At 40.3% G+C, this 20,682-nt stretch overlaps 1 protein-coding gene across 1 annotated transcript; it reads left to right on the forward strand.

The window, feature by feature from the left end:
• The first annotated feature begins 6,521 nt into the window (after positions 1-6,521).
• On the forward strand, positions 6,522-19,343 carry RNF125 (ring finger protein 125). The gene is made up of 6 exons (XM_048507315.1): positions 6,522-6,912; positions 11,367-11,520; positions 12,349-12,443; positions 15,401-15,491; positions 17,275-17,382; positions 17,678-19,343. The coding sequence occupies exons 1-6, from the start codon at positions 6,716-6,718 to the stop codon at positions 17,777-17,779; spliced, it is 747 nt and encodes a 248-aa protein (XP_048363272.1). The 5' UTR covers positions 6,522-6,715; the 3' UTR covers positions 17,780-19,343.
• Positions 19,344-20,682: the final 1,339 nt, after the last annotated feature.

Consider the following 20,682-nt stretch of genomic DNA (forward strand, 5'->3'; position numbering starts at 1 on the left):
GCAGTTTCATATGCCAATGTAAGGTAAAAAACGGTATCAGTGTGTATGTGTGTGTTTACACTGATACAACATGAAAAGTATGACGAACTCTGTTAATCAGGATAGGCAAAACAGTGCTGTTCTAGCAGCGTTCAATTAGCATTATAAAACTTGTAGAATATACCTGATCCCAATGATCCACTGGCAAAGTCACACTGTCCATCACAAGACAGCCCTTGAAACTGTTCTTATTTTTTTTAAAACGCTACAGGTTATTCAAAATAATGAGCCTGTGCTCCCTTAAGACCTTCATTGTGGCATAAGTTTTTGCAAACTTCACAGCATTATTATTAATTAACAAATATTCAAGTTAAACTGAAATAAAAACAGGGTTCATATAGTTAGCTAACAAAACTATGTCTTTTCACAATGAAAAATAATATGTTCTGAGTCATGTTTGGTCACTTATTCTCAGATGAAATAGAAAGTAATTAGAGCAACTACCTCTTCAAGAGGAAATACATTGTACATTGATGATTTGCATACTTGGATTCATTTGAATGTAAGCACATACATATATTTAATAGACATTGGGATATAATTTAAAGAAAACACAGTCTGAGAGGAAAACAAATAAGAATCCCTGTTGATGCGGTCAGTAAATAAACAGTCAGATTTAATTCCTAGGATAAATTTTAAATATTTATTATGATTTGTGACTAGCACTATCTGAAATTGTTTCCCACCCTAATAGAAAGATTGTTGTGTGGCTTTTCTTTAACTAATTGTCCATGAAACAGATCCTACAAAGTCTGGAGTCCCAGGACCCTGATTCTTTACAGTAAACAACATAAAAGTTGAAGATTACACCGGCATACCAGGAAATTCAAAAGGAACTATCTCTGTGGCAACATACATTGATTGTGAGTTACAACCATCTACAAACCATCTAGAGAGACAAATTGCTGGAGTATCCTTTCTATATTTTACTTCATTGGGTAGTACATGTCACCCAGTTAATTGTGTGGTACATTAAACATATATTATTTCAGGACAATTTCAGGACACTCCACAAGGGAAAGCCTGAAAATGGAACAACCCCGATGGTGATGCAAATACCACTTGCATTTATACTGGTGCCAGTGCACTTACACCATGCCAGGGAATGTCATGGGAGTGCAACAAAAGGCACCTGGGCAGCTTTGGTGGCAGTTTTGGCCCAAACAGAGGCCTGAGGTGGCACCAAAGGGGGCATGCCAGGCATTGGGACTGACATTAGTCAGCTCCATGAGCCCTTTCAGCCTGGAAATGCCTTGCTGGTGCAAATTCATGCCAAAACTGTGGGGCAATCCATAGGGACCCTTGGTAAGAATTTCCCAAGTGCCCCTTCATCAGTGCATTCCCACTCCCAACCATCTGTCCTTTCTCACCTCAGGACTGAACCTATGGAGGTTTTGGACGTCAAGGGCCCCAGGTGTTCCATCTCTCTAGTATTTGGTGCCCATGAGAGTACATTGTTGCAGTGAGCCTCATGTGGTCACAGTTTTGCCAGGGATATATCATGGACCTTCTCTCTTGCGAGCACAGCTCCTGTGTCCCTATCACCTGCTGGGGGCCAGGTGTTCCTTGAAGCTCCTCAGAGCCATGACTCACCTCCAGCTGGCCCACCCCTTCTGCACTGAATGGCAATGCAGGCCTATCCCAAGCCCTTGGGTGCTTTTGGACCATCTACTTTCTGACCTTGTGCCTTACCACAGGCAAAACCAGATCTTGACCTGGCCTTGGTCTCTGCCCTGATTTTCTTCTCTATCCTATGCATCCTATGTTCATCTTCCACTTCAGATCCTCAGCCCCCAGGACTTCCATGCTCTTCAAATGGGATCTTCCATGCTCTTCAGACAAAAGGAGTCTTGATTCTCAAAGACTTATACCGTGAAAATCTTGTTGGTCGCTAAGTTGCTACTGGACTCGAGTCTTATCTGTTCAGCTTCAATTACTGGAAGTGCCATCCTAAATACAGTTAAAGCTTTCTAAGTCCATTGACTTCAATACACTTAGAAGGGTGTCTCTTTATGTAGGATAGAACTGTACAACAACTCATGTTAAGTCACCAAAAACATATTTTCGTTTATACTGTTTTTACACAGATTGTTTTAATATAGCTTTTATATATATATACAGATTTATTTTATTAGTACAAGATTTTGCATAAGTTACAAGTTTAGAACTTCAAAAACTAAAAAGGAGAATCAAAATACACCTTTGAAACTTCTCCAAGTAGATGAAAAAGAACCTGGAAAGTTTTACTTTATAATACGACCACAATTTGGCATACATATACCCTTTAGGGCATTAATCAGCAGTGTTTGGGGCTACTATGTTCTTCTATTGCTCTAGGGTGTGTGTGTTTCATTTGATATGAGAGAGACATATTAGCAAGTATTGGTTGTTGTGCTTAAAGGGGGATGGCTTCCATTTTTTGCTTCTTGTTCCTAGCATGCCAAGTGGGAATCTAACATTAGCCACACTAGTAAATGTCCAATGCCTATAGGCGCTGTGGTGTGGCTAATACATTTCTTAGCACTGCTTGCTTCTTCAGGGTAAAATCAGATGCTCATTCCGCACATGCAGAATAATGCACTTTCAAACTGCTTTCAGTGCTCTTTGAAGCTGTGCGGAATGGCAAAATCCACTTGCAAACAGTTGTGAAAGTGGTTTGAAAATGCATTATTTTGCATGTGCGGAAGGGGCCTAAAGAATCTTGAAAGGACAAAGAAGAAAAGTGAGTGCTTCAAGTGGCTTCTTACCAGAAAAGCACTGAGCTTATCCTGGGCTGGCACATCATAGCATTCTGTGAGCTCTTAGCTTAGCCACAGACATAACCTTTCTTATGTCTCTAGGCTTGGCAACCTCTCCCTGAGGTAGTACAGGAAGCAAACTGTGCCTTTTCTTAACAGGAACCAAACAGCATCTGCTTTCCAAAGTAGACCCCCCCCCCCCAACACACCAAATATCAGACATTTTGTCTTTGGTTCAGCCTATCCTTGTCATCTGTGTGGAAAAAAATGCCTTTTAATAGAGGGTTGATGGGATGTTATTTACCAGGTGATGTTATTTACCTCCATGAAAAGCTTCAGGGCCAAACTTGACATGATGTTGGGCATGTGTTTGGGCTGTGTGTCCCTCAACCCAACTTATATGGGGTAATAGCTAAATATTATGATCTTAAACAAAGTTTGCAAGTGCTCTGGAGCCTAATTCAGATCAGAACCAGGGCAGTGGAGGACAGGAGGCTTCTGAATGCCCCCCCCCCCCCGTACCATTTTCTCAAGCTAAAACACCCCAGAGGATGCACTGTTTGCCCCTTTATGGGGCTACATGGGGCATTTAGCATGCTTGGGGCCATCTGGCATAGGTAAACACTGTAGAGAAGAGGGATTAAGCCTCTCTTCCTCAGTGCCACAATCATGATCCAAATGAGGCACTGGCACACATGGAAACTTAATTTAAAATCAGTAACATGTGGCTATAATCCTATAAGAGTTGGGTTGGGCGACTCTAGAACAAATTCGTGTTGAAAGTCACATCTAGTTCAGATAGGATTGCCAGCCCTTGTCTAGCAATTCATTGGAATATTGATGGGTGAAGATAATGAAGAGTTCTGGAGTACTTGAAAGCTTTCATACTATGTTGGGTTATTTCAGCAAGTAAAAAAAGAATGACATTTCTTTTGTTTTTGGGTTTTTCTAAGGGTAAAACACAGACACCTACTTTTAAACAAGATCAAACCATCTCTTTAAAGTATAGCATTAAAGTATTCTGTAACTGGAATCAGTCACAGAAACATTGTAATGCTTTACAGTATATTGAGTGTTCCATTTATCCTTTTTCTAAGGCAAAATACCTGCCTAGGAACAGTTTTCTGGACTACTAGAACTGGATCATATACATTTCACTGTTCTTTTTAAAGAAGCAGAATACTTCTGGGAAAGCATGACTGATCCAAGTGTGTAATCCAGTTGTGGAAGAGCTGTCATCCTGAAAACAATACTCAAATTCAACTTTCAAAGGGCTTCTGTCCAAAGAACTCCATTCAAGCTGTAGTACCAGATCAGCTATCACATCAGAATGGTACCCTCTAGCTTATACACACGAAGGGCAAGAGTGCTTTCTAAAATGTAGATATTAAGAGTATTGTTTTTGTAGTTGAGAATAGAGGGATATAAGAGCAATTCACATTCTTTTTATTAAAATCTAGCAGTATAGAAAGAAAGACAAGGAAAGGAATAGCTGCAGCAGATTTCCTGCTGACCTTGTGTCTAAGGCTCATTCCGCACACGCAGAATAATGCACTTTCAAGCTGCTTTCAGGGCTCTTTGAAGCTGTGCGGAATGGCAAAAACAGTTGTGAAAGCAGCTTGAAAGTGCATTATTTTGCGTGTGCGGAATGAGCCTAATCTTCAGAACATCTTTTAGTTGAAGCTGCTTCCTGATGACATTTGGTTGCTTTGAAATTCAGCTCCACCTTCATATGAGGCTGATCGCACTCATCAAACTGATGCACTATCCATAATAAAAGGGCAGTGTTCAGAGTAATCAGGTAAACAATACTTCATTTTCATAAATTAACATAACAAGGCTATATCACTAGATCTAATCACAGAGCCACTGATCCTTATGTCCATCACAAAATCAGCAATACTGGATCTTTGTCAGACAAAGAAGAAACCTATCTCCTGGGGGGGGGGGGGTCTTCAGGAAAGCAGAATAAAAGAGCTAGATACCAGTCCAGAAGCACCTAAGAAACCAACAAGATTTTCAGAGGATGAACTCTTGAGAGCCAAAGTTCCCCTTGTCAGATACCTGTATCCAGTATATGACAAAGGGAGCTTTTGCTCTTGAAAGCTCATACTCTGAAAACCTGTTTGTCTATAAGGTTCTACTAGCTATTCCACTAATGACCAACATAGCTACTTTCTAAAAAGACTTTGTACATTAACCAAAACAAAGAAACAAAGCCTTAAATGTATTGTCGAAGGCTTCCACAGCCGGATTCAACTGGTTGTTGTGGGTTTTCTGGGCTGTGTGGCCATGGTCTGGTAAATCTTGCTCCTAACGTTTCGCCTGCATCTGTGGCAATCCTGTTAAAGGAAAATAAGGGAGGCAGAGAGTTCCTGAGAACGATGGGGAAATGTTGTGTGGTATATTTGCCGTTGTTTCCTTCTCCCACAATACCTCACAGGGTCTCTGTTAAATTCTAATCCGATTACAAAAATGCAACAAGTGAGTTGACACTTTTATTCGGGCCAACTAGCAATTAAAATATCAGAAACAAGCTTTTAAGCCAGTTATCTTCTAAAGAGCTGTCCCTCCAAAAGATGTTTAAAGTAAAAGAAATTAGGAAGGCATGGCTTTGCCAGACCAGTAATATTTCAAAACAAAAGAGCAGGAATGTAGCTAAACATTCAGGAGATCTATAATCTTGGTAAGGATACAAAGATGGTCAGGCTGTAAATTTAATAAGGATATATCATGCCACTTCACATATTTTAAAAACAGTTGAGTTCCTATTTCCTATCTCTTGCCTCCATATTTGTTTGTTTATAATATTTATATAAGCACTTGATTAACAAATTATAAACTGCTAAAGCACAATAACACTGTGCATATTATAAAAGCATTACTTTTACATGCTTTATTTGGCAGTTTGGATTCCCCTGAGATGGAGAGGTGTGGCTATATTTCCTTCCTCTGTTAAAGAAAGACAAAAAAGTAGACAACTGGATAATGCTATCTTTTCTCTAAGATGCTTGGAACTGCTACCACCTCCTGTTTCACTATTCAGTTTCATAGGAACATGCCAGTGGGAGTGTATGACCCATGCAGTGGTACAGGGATTTTGCAGATATAAGAAGTATCTACCCTATCTACGCAGATATCTACACAGAAATTCCCTTCACACATGCATGTTTTTTGAACTGCTTGCATACCCAAACAATTATCTGTAGCTCCCCCAGATTTTATTTATTTTACAATTCCCTCTTCTTGTTGATGCTTGTGGAAGTATCAGACTTCACAGGCAGCAAAAAGAAAAAGAAAGAACTGCATCAGCCAGCAAAGCAGGTCAGGCCCCTCTTGTATGCAGCTGAAGATATGATCTGGATTTGAGTTGGACAGTACCTTACAGATTTTTGGGTTATAAATTCCATCAGAGGAAAGGAGTTTTGGACAGCTTACACCTTGAAAATCTTGTTGGACTCTAAGGCCCTTTCCGAACATACAGAATAACGCACGTTCAATTCCCTTTCACAACTGTTTGAAAGTGGGTTTTGCTGTTCCGCACAGTAAAATCCAGTTTCAAAGTGCATTGAAAGTACATTATTCAGCATGTGTGGAAAGGGCCTAAGGTGCTACTGGCATCTAGCTCTTTGACCCCAGAGCAATACGCCCACCCTCCGAAACTATCTCTCTGAAGATATCCGGTTTCATCAGGCTAGCTTTGCCAGGCCCTGGGGCAACCCACCGTCCTTCCCCCGACCGGACAACACCAGTTTAGTAATCCCAGCGTGGTTTCCCAGAGTTCGCCCACAAGGGGAGGAGCGATGGGGGAGCGGGGCGCCCTCGCCATTGGTGGAATCTGCAAAGCTGCAAACAAACCGAAACGCGGCGATCGGGGCTAGAAGCGAAGCAACCGCAACACCAGCCGGCTCCGCAAGACTAGCTGTTTCCTTGCAGCAATGGGGGCCGTTTGGAGCAGTGAAGGCCGGGAGGTGGTGAGCAATCCAAATGCCCGTGGACATCAAGAGGGGACCCAGTTCTCTCGACCTTTGGGGAGAGCTAGGGAGGAGGAGGCACAGAAGCAGATCCCTTCTTTCGATTGCTCCATTTGTTTGGAGGTGCTGCACCAGCCTGTTAGGACACGATGCGGCCACGTGTAAGTACCCCTCCCCCCCCCACACACACACACAGATACACACTCACGTCTTGACTCCAGCTGGTGGAAAAAAGTGAATTCTGGACTACAGTTGCATGGGACTTACAAGAAGAGTTTCGGGATGGGTGTGCATAAACTGTGTACAGTCAACGTCTTTATCGCTTCTAAAACGGTGCTGTTAAAACAAGGGTTGTTGCTTGTGGTGGGTTTCTCGGGCTGTGTGGCCGTGGTCTCGTAGACCACCAGATCACGGCCACACAGCCCGGAAAGCCCACCACAACCAGTTGAATCCGCCCGTGAAAGCTTTCGACAATACATCTAAAGGTTGTGTTTCTTATTCAGGTTATTAAAACATTTCCAATCAAATTTCTTCTGCTGCTATTAATGCTAGTTTTTGCAACAGGCAAACTGTTTTCTAAAGTAATCAGTTGGATCCGAGAAACAAAATTCCTGTGTCTTAGCCGTGCCGAGGATATAAACAAGAGATGTAGAAGTAGGAACGCAGTATAAACAATTTTAACTTGCGGTTTAAGAGCGGGTGAGCGATGGATCCGGGTTAACTCAGAAGCAGAGAGAGATTCCTCACAACATATTTATAACGAGTTGCAGTCGTTATAAATATGCTGTGCGGAATCCACTAAGAGCCCGGGAATACGGTGGTCAGTTAGAGCTGGGCAATTGCTGAAGAAGTTTTCAGTTCAGTTTAATTTCTGTTGCTTTTTACTCTCTGCAACGTTTTTGAAAAACCAGTCTTTAAAGGAAGTGGATGTGGGGGTGTGGGGGGGGGGGTGACTATTGGTGCATTTGTGCCCCAATACTCACTGCAAATTGTCTCGGGGATACTGATATTAAGTTGAAGTGAATATGTTCTTGTATTGTATGCTAATAATTTTGGCATTGTTACTTGGAAATAAATACTTAGGATTTTGTAGAGAAAGTTTTCGCAGTTCTGGAAGCATCTTATTGTAGGTTTGGAAACCTCCGCTGCAGATTTCCTACAAAAACCATTTGCAGTAGAATTTCAATCTCTGGGGCAGCCATTTCCTCTTTTTGGGACACACACCCCTTCATTGGTATTCACTGATGTTCATGCCATTCCCTTTACAGTACAGACATTAAATACAAATGTGTGGTTTGTCTGCTGGGGAGGAATTATCCCATTCAGAATGAAAAATGCAAATATTCTTACCCCATTTGTTACCTGTGTGCAAAATATGGATAGGACATCTTTCTTGATTTACTGAATCATGGTTGGCAGTTAAATATAACAATATATAAGAGTAGAGCAGCTGTTTGTTCATATAGATATACATGCCATAGGAAAGGCACAGTGTTTTTTACCATTAGCAGTCTTTTTTTAACTTCTTGATAATGGTTTAAATCTGCACTTGCAGTTCAGTTTAGATAGAGACAAGAATGCAAATAAGATTCAGTTAAATTATTTAGATTAATATGTTAAGAAGAAAAAAATGTAATGTGGTTAAGGGAGCAATCCTAAGAAGGTCTGCCTAGATGTAAATCCAATGTTATCCCAGGAAAGTTCTGTCATTACTGCACCCTTAATATGTTACAACAATTCTTCCTTACTGCTACTTAGGGAGGTATGATTCATGGCTTGTGTGTGGTTAGCAACATCAATATATTTAATTCACAATGTGGCCCTATCTGTGGAAAATTAAATCTGGAGACTGGGGCCATGGACACAGAAGACCAATCTGGCTTTGCCAAGCTTGGTGCTCTGATCTTATCAATAAATGCTACTGATCAACAACACAGAGTCTATTTATTGGCTTAAGGTTCGAGACCTAACAGTGACTAAATGGAGCCCCAGTATTCAGAGGCAGTAAATCTCTGAATACCAGCAGTACAAAGCAGCATCAGGGGAAGACCTTGGCCTCTAGGCACTGTTTGTTCAATCTTCAGGCAAACTGGTATGCCACTGGTGAAACAAGATGCAGGACTAGATGGACCACTGGTTTGTTCTGGCAGTGGATTTCATCTGTTATCATGTGTGTAGGATTGCAGCCATGGACTGTCACTTGTGGTCATATTTAATTTCCTGTGCTTTTGAATATCATAGTTTGACCTTGTTTATGTCTACTTAGCAATTGACTTGTTACATTTCACAAAGTTCACTCATGAGTAAGTATGCACAGGTCTGCAGCTTTAGGACATCATATAAAGTAAATATTTGAAATAAGTCTTAATTTGTTTACAACATCTGTAGCTCGTCTTTCTACCCCAATGAAGACCAGTCAGATTGCCAGAATTCAGCCTGGATTATCCAAAAAAAAATTGAACTTTTCTCTTCGGCCCCTTCCGCACACGCAAAATAATGCGTTTTCAAACCACTTTCACAACTGTTTGCAAGTGGATTTTGCCATTCCGCACAGCTTCAAAGAGCATTGAAAGCAGTTTGAAAGTGCATTATTCTGCATGTGCGGAATGAGCCTTCTCTTGTATTTCATAGAGCTGTGTGAATAGACATAAAGGAATTAATTTAAAGGAAGACTGCAAATAATTTTAAGCCTGATCTGTCCTGAAATATGTCTAAACCAATTATGTAGACTACTGACCAGTAATAGGCTATTATGATAGGCATACTATGCATTTTTATGAGTAGAAACTAGACATGGCTTAGTACACTTAAGAGCTATTGAAGTCAACGAGGCTACAATTGTGTGTCCACATGTGTGTGCACAAAATACAAAGAGGGACTTAAGCCTTATTAAATTTCTCTGAATTGTGTCTCACCTATGTTTATTTCCATTGTGTTAGATCCTTCTTTACACTGTACACTTCCTTTGTTGACAATTAAAGGGACAAAGGGCTCTCTTGGCTCATACTTTGTGACATTTAAAGACACAGGCTCTCACATATGTTGTAAGTGCTAACCCTGAGGACTGTATGAAAAATGCCCCCCCCCCTTAGGAAGACATTTAAGAGAATAAAATAGCAAGAATGGTTGTTTTCATTGTGTGTGCAGCCATTTCCCCCCTGTATTTCTCTTATTTCCTTAAAGGAGTAAAGATTGGATATGATTCACCTATCCCTTCTTGTATACAATTTTTAAGATAGTACAAACTGTATGTCCAAGAGGCTGCTACTGATTTTCAAACTTGAAGATGGGCAGTTCCATCCAAATGGGAGGTGGCAGGCTGTGGTACCAATGTGGCACCGCCCTGCCACTCCCACAGAGGCTTCCCATTGGCATGGGAAGGCTTGCAAAGTGCGAACATCTCCCCGCTGCCGAGAAGCCTCTATGAACTGCAATTGTCATATATCATCCAAAGGGGTGGCTTATGTCCGATCTGTGGCCTGCCAGTGTAACGTCTGCAAAGGCCAGGAGGGCGCCAACTAAGGTTGGCTCCTCCCCAGGCCATGCTCCTCTGCCTGCCTCTTGATACACCAGTGGTGGGAGTGCTGGGACACTGGCACTGCATTCCAGTGCCAGGGAGGGCCACGGTGGCCACTAGCACAGGAATTGCTCCTCCACCAGAGTGAGTTCCCAGGGAGGCCAAATCTGCCAGAATGGCCATGTGCCACTCCCACAGGCGGATTCACCCCTCCCTCGATGGGGTTCTAAGTGTTTGTTTTTATGTACTTATACATGAATATGTAAGTATGCTATCTCTATCATATTTTAATGTTGACTTTCTTTCATGGTGTGTAGGGTAACATCTATTGTTCTCATCCTCCATTTTATCTTTGCAACAACTCTGAGATCGATTAGGCTGAAAGAACGACTGGCTCAAAGTCACACTTGCTTTCTGTCCTCTTTCTTCACTACCCAACTTTCACACCCCTAAATAATAATGATGAATACTACAGTATGAGTTATCTTGATCTTGGTCACCAGTAGCAACCCTTACACTTAAGAATCTTTTCTAGCTGCTTCACAGTTGCCTTTCCTAGCCTCCATCTCCTTCTGATTTCTTGGTTGTAGTCTCAGTTTTGGTTGATGTTCGAGCCAAGGAATATTTCTTTTACAATTTCTTTCACAATTTCCAATTTCTCTTCAACTTTAACATTGTGTAATTCCTCAGTAGTCATTAATTTTGTCTTCTTGATGTTCAGCTGTAATCTTGGCACTTTCTGCCAAAAGGTACCTGGATGCTAATGAGTAACTTTTGCTAATGCACATATAGCCCCATCAAAAAAACGCAGTATATCTTCTGTAACCTCACTTTATCTGTGATCCCATAGATTGGATGTCCAAGCAAACAAAAGAGAACTATCATCCTATATGTATTTTATGTATTTTATTGTGATCTTATGGAATGTTGTACAACACCCCGAGTTCACTGGGGGAGGGCCTCTTATAAATCTAATGAAATAAATAAATAAATAAGGTCATATCCACCAGTGACTAGAACTGTGCCAATTTTAAATCATTTTCTTTGAAGTGGAATTTTATGGGAACATCATGTGAATTATTTTTATTTTTCTATCAGATTTTGCCATTCCTGTATTGCCACAAGTTTAAGGAATAATACATGGACATGTCCTTATTGCCGAGCCCATCTTCATTCTGAAGGAATTCCAGCAACGGATGTTACTAAGATGATGGCAAATATATATCAAAACTGTACAGAATGTGATACAGAGGTAAGTGACCACAGATATTCTTTACTGTCTTCTATAAATTTATGCAGTCTGAAATTTAAGGAATTTTAAAGATACCAATATCCATACTTTCCTGGGAGCAAGTCCCATTGAACTGAGTTGACATTACTTTTGAGTACGTATGCACAGGAGCAGCTGTAACTGAAGTCAGTGCACACTAAGATATGGGAACTGTTCCTATATTGCATTTGTATGAGTTACTTTTATGAAAACTAGCAACTATAATTTTCCTTAATCACTAAGCGTTAGATTTCCCATGGAATATAATTTAAGGTAAAATACTAGACACACTTACAGGAAAGTTTCATTCTTCACATTCAGAACTGGGATGTTAGTAAATGTGACTAAGGTCAACTAAAAAAACCTGATGCCGTTAAAATAAGCCAAGGCATAACAGAAAAATACACTCTGAGCAACCTAAAATAATGCAGATAAAATGATTCTGAGGCCAGAAGCAATCATAAAATGGTTAAAACACATTAGTTAAAAGCCTGGGTAAAAAGGAATATGTTAGTCTGGCACCTAAAACAAAGTAAAGTATGTGCTAGGCAAGCCTCATGAGGGAGTGCATTTTGTGGGTGAGGTACCAATACTGAAAAAGCATTGTCTCTGGTCACTGAGGCACCAATACTGAAGAGGATCTGAAGAGGATCTGGTGTCTCTGTCTCTGAAGAGGATCTGGTGGACTGAACAGTATGGGAAGAGGCAGTCCTTCATACTTTGTTGTGAAGTCATTCACAGCTTGAATGATTTTTTTTACAGCAAACGTGTACTCTAAATAAAAGCCTAACAATTCTTAACATTATCTAGGTGTGTCTCAGTGAAATGAGAGCCCACCTCAGGACCTGTGTCCACTATATAGAGAAATATGGACCTTTACAAGAAGTTCAACACCCCATAACAAGGTAAAGTATGCCTCAGTAAAATCTACTCTCAGCCTGATGAGTGTATGTACATTATTTATTTTGCTCTGTCCTCTTGGCTTGGGGTATATAAAGATAGAGCTTAAAATCAAGATATAAACTTACAGCCCTGACCAGAATAGCCTCAGGCTAGCCTGAACTTGTCATACTTATGAATCTAAGCAGAGTTGGCCTTGGCTAGTATTTGGATGAGAGATCTCAAAAAAATACCAGGGTTGTGACATGGAGGTAGGCAATGGCAAACCACCTCTGAATGTCTCTTGCCTTGAAAATCTAATGGGGTCACTATAAGTCAGCTGTGACTTGATAGCAAATGAATAAACTCACTATGGAAAATTCTAATCTTTCTATCTGAAGATGGTTCAGTACTATTAAAATGATAACTCCTAAACTATTTCTTACTGAAGATTTTGCTAATAATTGCTGAGAAAAAAGTGAAGGAGTGGCAAAGTATCTCTAATGAGTTCATTTGGAAAGGTCTAAGGCTTAAGATTAATTGGCAAATAGATTGATCCAACTGGTCTGTTAGTGGTCTTGGTATTCCATATCTTAAAGCTTACCATGCTGCAGCTACGCTAACTTGATTATCAAGTTGGATGAATGTGGAGAACAACAATCCAAGTAATCAAGCAAATTGAAGTACAATACCACATAGAACCTTCTTATAGGCTGCTCCAGAAATTAGAAGAAGAGTTTGTAAAGGTAGGAGGCCAATAATAAACAACGTATTGATAATTTAGGATAAATATAGGAAGAAACTCTCTCTGGCCCTTTCCGCACATGAAGAATAATGCACTTCCAGTGCACTTTGAAGCTGTGTGGAATAGCAAAATCCACTTGCAAAAAGTGGATTGAAAGTACATTGTTCTGCATGTGCGGAACGGGCCTGTGGTGATATCACTATTAGCACCTGCAGCTAGAGATTTTGATTTGCTTCAAAATTTCAGGCTAACATTGTTGACTAAATGGGAATTTTGTAAATTAACACAGTGGTCTCTGGCAATATTATTACATATACAGAGGCATAGGTGGGACAGAGTGCGCCCGGTACACACTCTCTGTTTTCCAGCTGCCCATCCTTCCCATCCCTCGCCTTGCCCCCCCCACCTTAGTGCAGGCTGGAGAAGCGGCCTGTTCCCTTCATGCTGAAACGGCCTGGTGGGAGCTATACTTCCCATGAGTCAGTCCCTAGGGCTCGCAAGGTCTTTTGGAAAGTGTAGTTCCCACCAGGCTGTTTTCAGCCTGAAGGAAACAGGCCGCTTTTCCAGCCTGCACTGTTTCACGAAGGTAAGTGGGGGGGGGGGGCTCTGCGGGTGTGTATGATCCCCCCCACCCCCCAGTGCATGCTCGGTGAAATGCACACACTCCGGCCCCCTGGAGTTGTTACTATGAAATTGTTACTATGTAATGGTCAGCTCTTATAGTTCAGTTATCTTCAAATGGAGAGTTATTTGACAAATTAAATAATGGCTTTAATTTAAGGCAATAATTTTTTTAAAATGTAACTTGGCATCCAAAGCATTTGTTTTCTGAACTATGTAGATAGATAATTAATCAGGAATTAACATTGGCACCAAAATACTAGTATGAAGGGAATTTAGCATTAGGGCATGAAATTTCAACACAAGTAAGGGAGTTTACATTACTGACAGGATCAGTGTTTACTGTTTGTTTGAATTTTAGAAATAACTTATGTAAAATGATACATCAGTTTTATTTAACTCTGAACCAGATTCCAAACATTTACAATTCTTGTTCAAGTCAATGCTGTTTTTTAATTCAGAATCAGCTGATTTGATCCACTTATGATGCTTCTGCCCAAGAGTGGTTCTATATTGAAAAATAATAGCAGTATTGTCTTGTTTGGAAAGAGTGGCAAAAATACTTCATAGAATACATTATCATCACTTTCAGGAAATCCCAAAGAAAGCACTGACAGCTTAGCAAGTGGCTAGATAAAATAAGGAGGTCTATTTAATGATAAAATTCACAGCTTTTCAAAGAAATTAGTAGTTTGATGAAATACAGTCTGAATGGTTAATTGTAGTTAATGGTATTCTGCTGAAAATTTCAGAACTTTGAAAATGTATTTTTTTTATTTTTCCCTTTTTTTGGCGAGAAGATATACATTCGAACTGAAATAAAATTGTTTTTTAAAAGAAACCAAGCAGTGTCATGCAAATATATTTTAATCCCAGACACAGAACAGTACTCAAATAGAAAAGTTATATAACAGTTTGGCAAGATGCTCAGACATTAGTCTGTAGGCAAGTCTCAAGGGCAAGGAAGTGCTAAGGATAGAGGAAGATAGTTTGTAAAAAATATCCTCTGTTGGGCTCAGATTTTAAGGGCAAAAAATTACCTTGAATTGTGCCCACAAACAGAGGATCAATCTGACGGCAGAAATCCTGCTATAATGTGCTGCTGTCCCCTCCTTGTTAGAAATAGAGCCAGTCCACCAGCTGAACCCTCTGAATATTCATCAAAGTTAGCTGAGTGTATAGAATATGATAGTTACGTAGCCTAGAGGTGGTGATTTGGAGTTGTGGGGAAGGATTTAAGGATGTCCATTGAAATACAGGTAGAAAATTCATTGCTGTTGTATTTCTCTTTCAGTATTAGGCATATCAGTTTTGAAGAACCCATTGGAACTCTTGATCATGAAACCAAAAGAAATTATATAGCATCTGTTAGACTAGTATGGGTAAGGGGAACACAGTGAGCACAACAGAATCCCTCCCTAGTATATCCTTTTTTATATGCCTCTACACTCATGCTTCCATCTCCATACTCTACTATAGTGAGGCTGGGTGCAGAAAGCCATTATCAGTAGTTTTACTGACTCACCATCCACTTTAACTGTCAGCCAAAGTAAGTAGTGAAGATCAAATAATGAAAAATGTAATTAGTATTCATTAAATAATATCCCTTGTTTTCAGATATCCGTGTCCTTTCTGCGAGAACGAACTGGATGAAAATGATCTCCTGGACCATTATCTCACTTATCACAGATCTGAAAGTAGAGCAGTGGTAATTGTCTTATACTTACATCTATGCATGCATACATGTTATTGTTTGAAGATAAACGTAGTTCCCTGTACAAGCACTGCATCATTACTGACCCATGGGGTGATGTCACATCTCATTGGTTATGATGCAGACTATGTTTATGGGGTCATTTGCTATTGCCTTCTCTGTTTGTCTGCACTTTGCTCCCAGCAAACAAGGTGCTCATTTTAATAAACTTGAAAGGATGGAAGGCTGAATCAGCCTTGAGCTGGCTACCTGAAACCAATTTCCTTCAGGATCGAATTTCCAACTGCAGTATTTCAGCTTATCACACTGTGCTGCTGGACTCCTTATTTTATTGTTCAGATCACTCATAGTGAGCATTTTGTTTTGCAGACTAAGTAGAGTGCCATGAATCCATGTAAAATGGTATATGAGGGGGAGCTTTGACTCTTGAAATCTTGTACCCCTAAAATCTTGTTGGTGTCTAAGGTGCTACTGGACTTGAGTATATCTGTTCCACATCATACCAACATAGATACCTTCTGAATGATTTCCATTTAGTTGTGTCCAAAAAGCATCTCACATTCAGTTTCCAACTGTCTAGTTCAGGGGTAGGGAACCTGCGGCTCTCCAGATGTTCAGGAACTACAATTCCCATCAGCCCCTACCAGCATGGCCAATTGGCCATGCTGGTAGGGGCTGATGGGAATTGTAGTTCCTGAACATCTGGAGAGCCGCAGGTTCCCTACCCCTGGTCTAGTTAGTATTTTTCCTTCTTTTCAGGATTTAAAAGAAGTAATTCCCAACTTTTATGTCAGGGAGGGCACACTAGCATCAAAACACAAAGATATGTCCCGCTAATACACAAGCCTCAATATAAAGTTCACAGTGCGTTTATTAGTGTGATTTTCAAACATCCACTTTTAACTATACCTAACGGATTACCACTATTTATTCTAATGCCTAATTTCAACACATAACAAATCCTTATTACCATACACCCAACTCTTATAACATATTCACATACAATTACACATACAATTGAACATATGAAAAACCATTAAAGATGTAGAAATTGGGGAATGTTAAGCCCTTAATTCATCAGTTTGTGCAGTCCAATTATTTGAGGAGAAAGTAAAAATAATTGGACTGCACAAACTGCAGCAGATGTTCAGAGGTATTTGCCATTGCCTGCCTCTGTGTTACAATTCTGGTATTCCTTGGAGGTCTCCTATCCAAGTACTAGCCAGAGTCAACACTGCTTAGCTTCTAAGCAGACACGGATCTAGAAGTCATGGGCCCCAGGTGCCACTTGTGCATGTCACATGGGTTCTCCTGCTCCCCGCCCCCCTTGCGGGCCAGGAAGGTGGTGGTGAGGAAGATAAAGACACAGAACAGGCTGAAAAGGGGCTGAGGCAGCCGCACAACCACACCAGCAGCACGGCTATGGGTGCTGCCTCAACAGCTCCCACCTGCTTCACCTGTGCCTAGGCTGCCACAGGAGATGCCCCCTCATGGGTTGGCCTCCATGCTGTGAACAAGCCCACCTGAGCCCTGGTAGAGCAGCTGCCTGGCCAAGCCCACCAAGGGTACCTGAGTGCATGTGGGCCAATGCCACCAGCCACTCTTCTACTGGCCCAGTGTGGCCAGGCAAGCAGTGGGAGAAGCTGGCTACTTTCATGGGGCAAGAAGAGGAGGGGGCCCAAATATCTCACATTTCTCTTTCTGTTACATTAATAATTATTTTTCCATCTTAATATTGAATGCTTACTTGGCATATTTACTTTTTTTTGGTTTACAGTACTGCCCAGTTTGTCGTTTACTACCAGATGGTGACCAAAGTTATTACAGCAGTAATTTTATAAGGCACCTTGAGCTCAGACACACATTTTATTATGAAGACTATATTGTGAGTAAATTGTATCATTGCTTTTCCTGTGCTGCTGCTAAGTCTCTTTTCCATCTCCATATCTCCTGAAACTTACATGAGAGCTTTTACATGAGGATGTCATACTTCAGGGATTAGAAATGTTTAAAAGATTTAAGAGAGTTGAGTGGGGAATATCTGATGTTTGTGGTGGACAAGTGCTGCTGGGTAATAGGGGCAGTTATTACCACCTACTAATAGGACTACTTTTACAGCTTTGGCAGGATTTTAATAATTTGTTTTCCATTATGTATGATTTATTTTTTTCTTCTTTCAGGATATAAATATAGTGGAAGAAGCCCTCATTGGTAGAGTTCTAAACCAGACCTTTTCAGAGTATGTACATGTGAATAATCCAAATACTGCATCATCTGAATGAAACGATGGGAAGACATGCCAAATGGATTACACTGTGAATTAGAATCCTGGTTGTTCAATACTACTGTCCTTTAGAAATATCCTTCAGTTTCCGAATTAACAAATTAGATTTAGACATGGCATAATTGTTTTTGGTTTTTTTATTCATAAACAAGGTAGAGATTATATTGTTAGGATCTTGACAGGCGGAAGGTCCTTCTCACAGTGATGAACTGCTAAGAAGTAGCTTTAGCATACTTCCAGAGTGAAAACAAATGACACAACTTCTCCACATCAACTATTGAAATATCACTGCATGAAAACTACCCAGGTGCATCCAGCCATGAATTCATTCATTTCACTTGTGGATAACATTTGTCATTAACACTCTTTAGAGTATCTTAGCTGGGATGTCAGTATTCTCACGTGATGTCTAAGCAAAGGCTAAAATGAACAAGCTGTCTGTGAAGATTGGTTACCACAGTCACTAATGACAATAATGATCCATCAATTCCATAAAAAGTCAGTTAATAATGTTGTATAGTATGTATTTATAGAGTTCTGTTGCTGCTACAGTTTAGTTACACATTTAATATGTATATTTTGACATTTGATGCTGTTCTGGTGATTTATGATGCAAATTATAGTTTACAAATATCCTCTGCTGTAATTATGAAACTAACCCATTCCCAGTTTTTCCACAGTGAAGAAGGTTTAGATTATTTTTCAAGTAGCTGGAACTTTACCCATCAAAAAGATGTGCCCTCAAAGAATGTTCAAGGTAACAATCAAAATTGGAAGTAATTTTGCCTTGCATTGATAAATGTTATTTTGAGAGAAATTCCCTGAAGCCATTCAGAAAAATGAGTCTAGCAGGTTTATTTTGTAGCAACGCTCTACATTTAAATTTACAACCATGACCAAAGCTCAAAGCATTCTGTGACCACATTTTTCAAGAACAAGGAAGAGTCTTCATAATCATGAAAATGTTGCAATACCAAAGTCAGACCACGCAACACATGTCACTGACCAGAATGGGGAGAGGACACAACTGAATATTTGTATAGTCCTGGTGAATTCAGTAAAATAATGTATGGTTTCATATTTTATGTTGGTGGTATTTGGAAGACCTGGTCTACATTGTCAGTAAGGAAAAACTATGATTAAAGCAGTTAAAATAATACCCAGATCACCCAGAGCTAGCATGAGATTTACCTTGTTCTAGGCTGTAAAATGTCACTTAGAACATTTCTTCCATCCTTTTTCTTGAAAAAGGGCAGGAGCATACGTTGTTCTCCTTTCCACATCTGGTCCTTACAACCCTGTTTGGTAGATGAGGCTGAGAGAGAATAACTGGCCTAAGGTCACCCAAAGAGCTTCATGGATGCGTTGAGGTTTGAATCTAGGTCTGTCAGATCCAGGTCTATCAGTAATCACAATCCTACATAATTGTAGGGCAGTTGGCTAATGTGACATGTTATTTTACACTGTTTTTCAAAATACCAGTGACTGTAAATATATTTCGTAAGAAAGTGCACATTTGTATACAAATGTTTGAAATGGTGAAAATATATTTTATAAGATGCTTGAGTCTGTCTGGCTGACTCATTCACATGTGGGGGAACAAAATGGTTTGGGTACTTGCAAATAACATAGACACATGAAATCTGTTTCATGTGGTTAATCTCCTTTAAATATTAGCCTAGTGGTATGGAAGCCACTTCTACTTTTTTGTGGACTCTATATTAAACACAGCTCTAAATCAAATACACTGTTATGAGTAGTCTCTATGGAGGCTCTGGGCTCAGTCCAAAGGGCAGTAGTAGCAGAATTCAGTTTCCAGAACTATTCAGTGTGACTATTTCAGTCTAGGTATTTATTTCTGGACTTACTGTTCTTTACTATCTCTTCAACAACAATAACAAGCTTCCCACTTCTTAGCTTGCTAATAGTTATCCATCAGTGTGATGCACAGAGCCCAAGAAGTAAAGACAAGTTGTTTACAAGTAAATACAAATTACTTTTAACTGTGCGGGTGGGGAGAGGTTCCCATGATCATTTGTGTATTCACATGACCCAGCTACTTTCTGTGCAACAGGATGCTTTTAAGTTGCAGTGTATTCTACATTTTTTAGAGCAACTTAGTTGGAAGGGATAAGTCCCTTCCCCCTGCAGGCATGCACAGTCTTTATGTCTCTGGGAGGGCATAGTTTAAGCCTTGCTATATAGCTCTAATGATGTACCAGGTCTAGGTCAGAGATCAAGTTTATAATGTTGACAAAGGAAAATTGATGGGCCCAGGAAACTGCTTTGCATAGTTTCAGGGGTAGACTCCTGTAGTGAAATCCAACGAAACAATCATTTCTATGGTGAAAAAGCCCTGAGTCTCTGTGATGGTACTTATGAGCCAGTTCATAGCAAAATCCTATAGTTCAGGAAAATCTATCAGTGTGAGATGATCATTCAAAATACAGCCTTTTCCACACATAGCACTTACCCCATTTCGAAAGTGTTTTTGATCCCATTGTTTATCTTGATGTTTGTCTGCACTCCCCACCTCAAAGTGTTCTCTGGCCAGCAATTTTTCCCCCTCTTTTCCCATGCAGTTTTTTTTCACTGCAGTGATGCTACATAGGTTTGCTGATTAAATGGTCCATAAAAGGGGCAAATACACAAACATGGGGAAAAATCAGACTGAGGTTGAGGGTCAAAAAATGACAGCAAATGCTGAAGGGGAGGTGTGGTAACTGCACAGAGAATGTGAAAAATGGCCCACCGTTTTGGCAGGAAAGAAAGAACCCTCAGTATGATTGTACTCAGAGGTGGGATCCAGCAGGTTCTCACAGGTTCCCGAGAGTAGTGCCGAGAGGGGGTTACTAATTGGTGATTTTGCCACGTGATTTTTGCCTTAGTTATGCCCCTCCT

Source organism: Sphaerodactylus townsendi, linkage group LG09 (assembly GCF_021028975.2).
Source record: "Sphaerodactylus townsendi isolate TG3544 linkage group LG09, MPM_Stown_v2.3, whole genome shotgun sequence".
Classification (NCBI taxonomy): domain Eukaryota; kingdom Metazoa; phylum Chordata; class Lepidosauria; order Squamata; family Sphaerodactylidae; genus Sphaerodactylus; species Sphaerodactylus townsendi.

Coding starts and splice junctions, on each gene's coding strand:
- RNF125 (XM_048507315.1), top strand. CDS start 6,716: ATGGGGGCCGTTTGGAGCAGTGAAGGCCGGGAGGTGGTGAGCAATCCA. Junction 11,521..12,348: donor GTACAGAATGTGATACAGAG/GTAAGTGACCAC, acceptor AACATTATCTAG/GTGTGTCTCAGTGAAATGAG. Junction 15,492..17,274: donor GATCTGAAAGTAGAGCAGTG/GTAATTGTCTTA, acceptor TTTGGTTTACAG/TACTGCCCAGTTTGTCGTTT.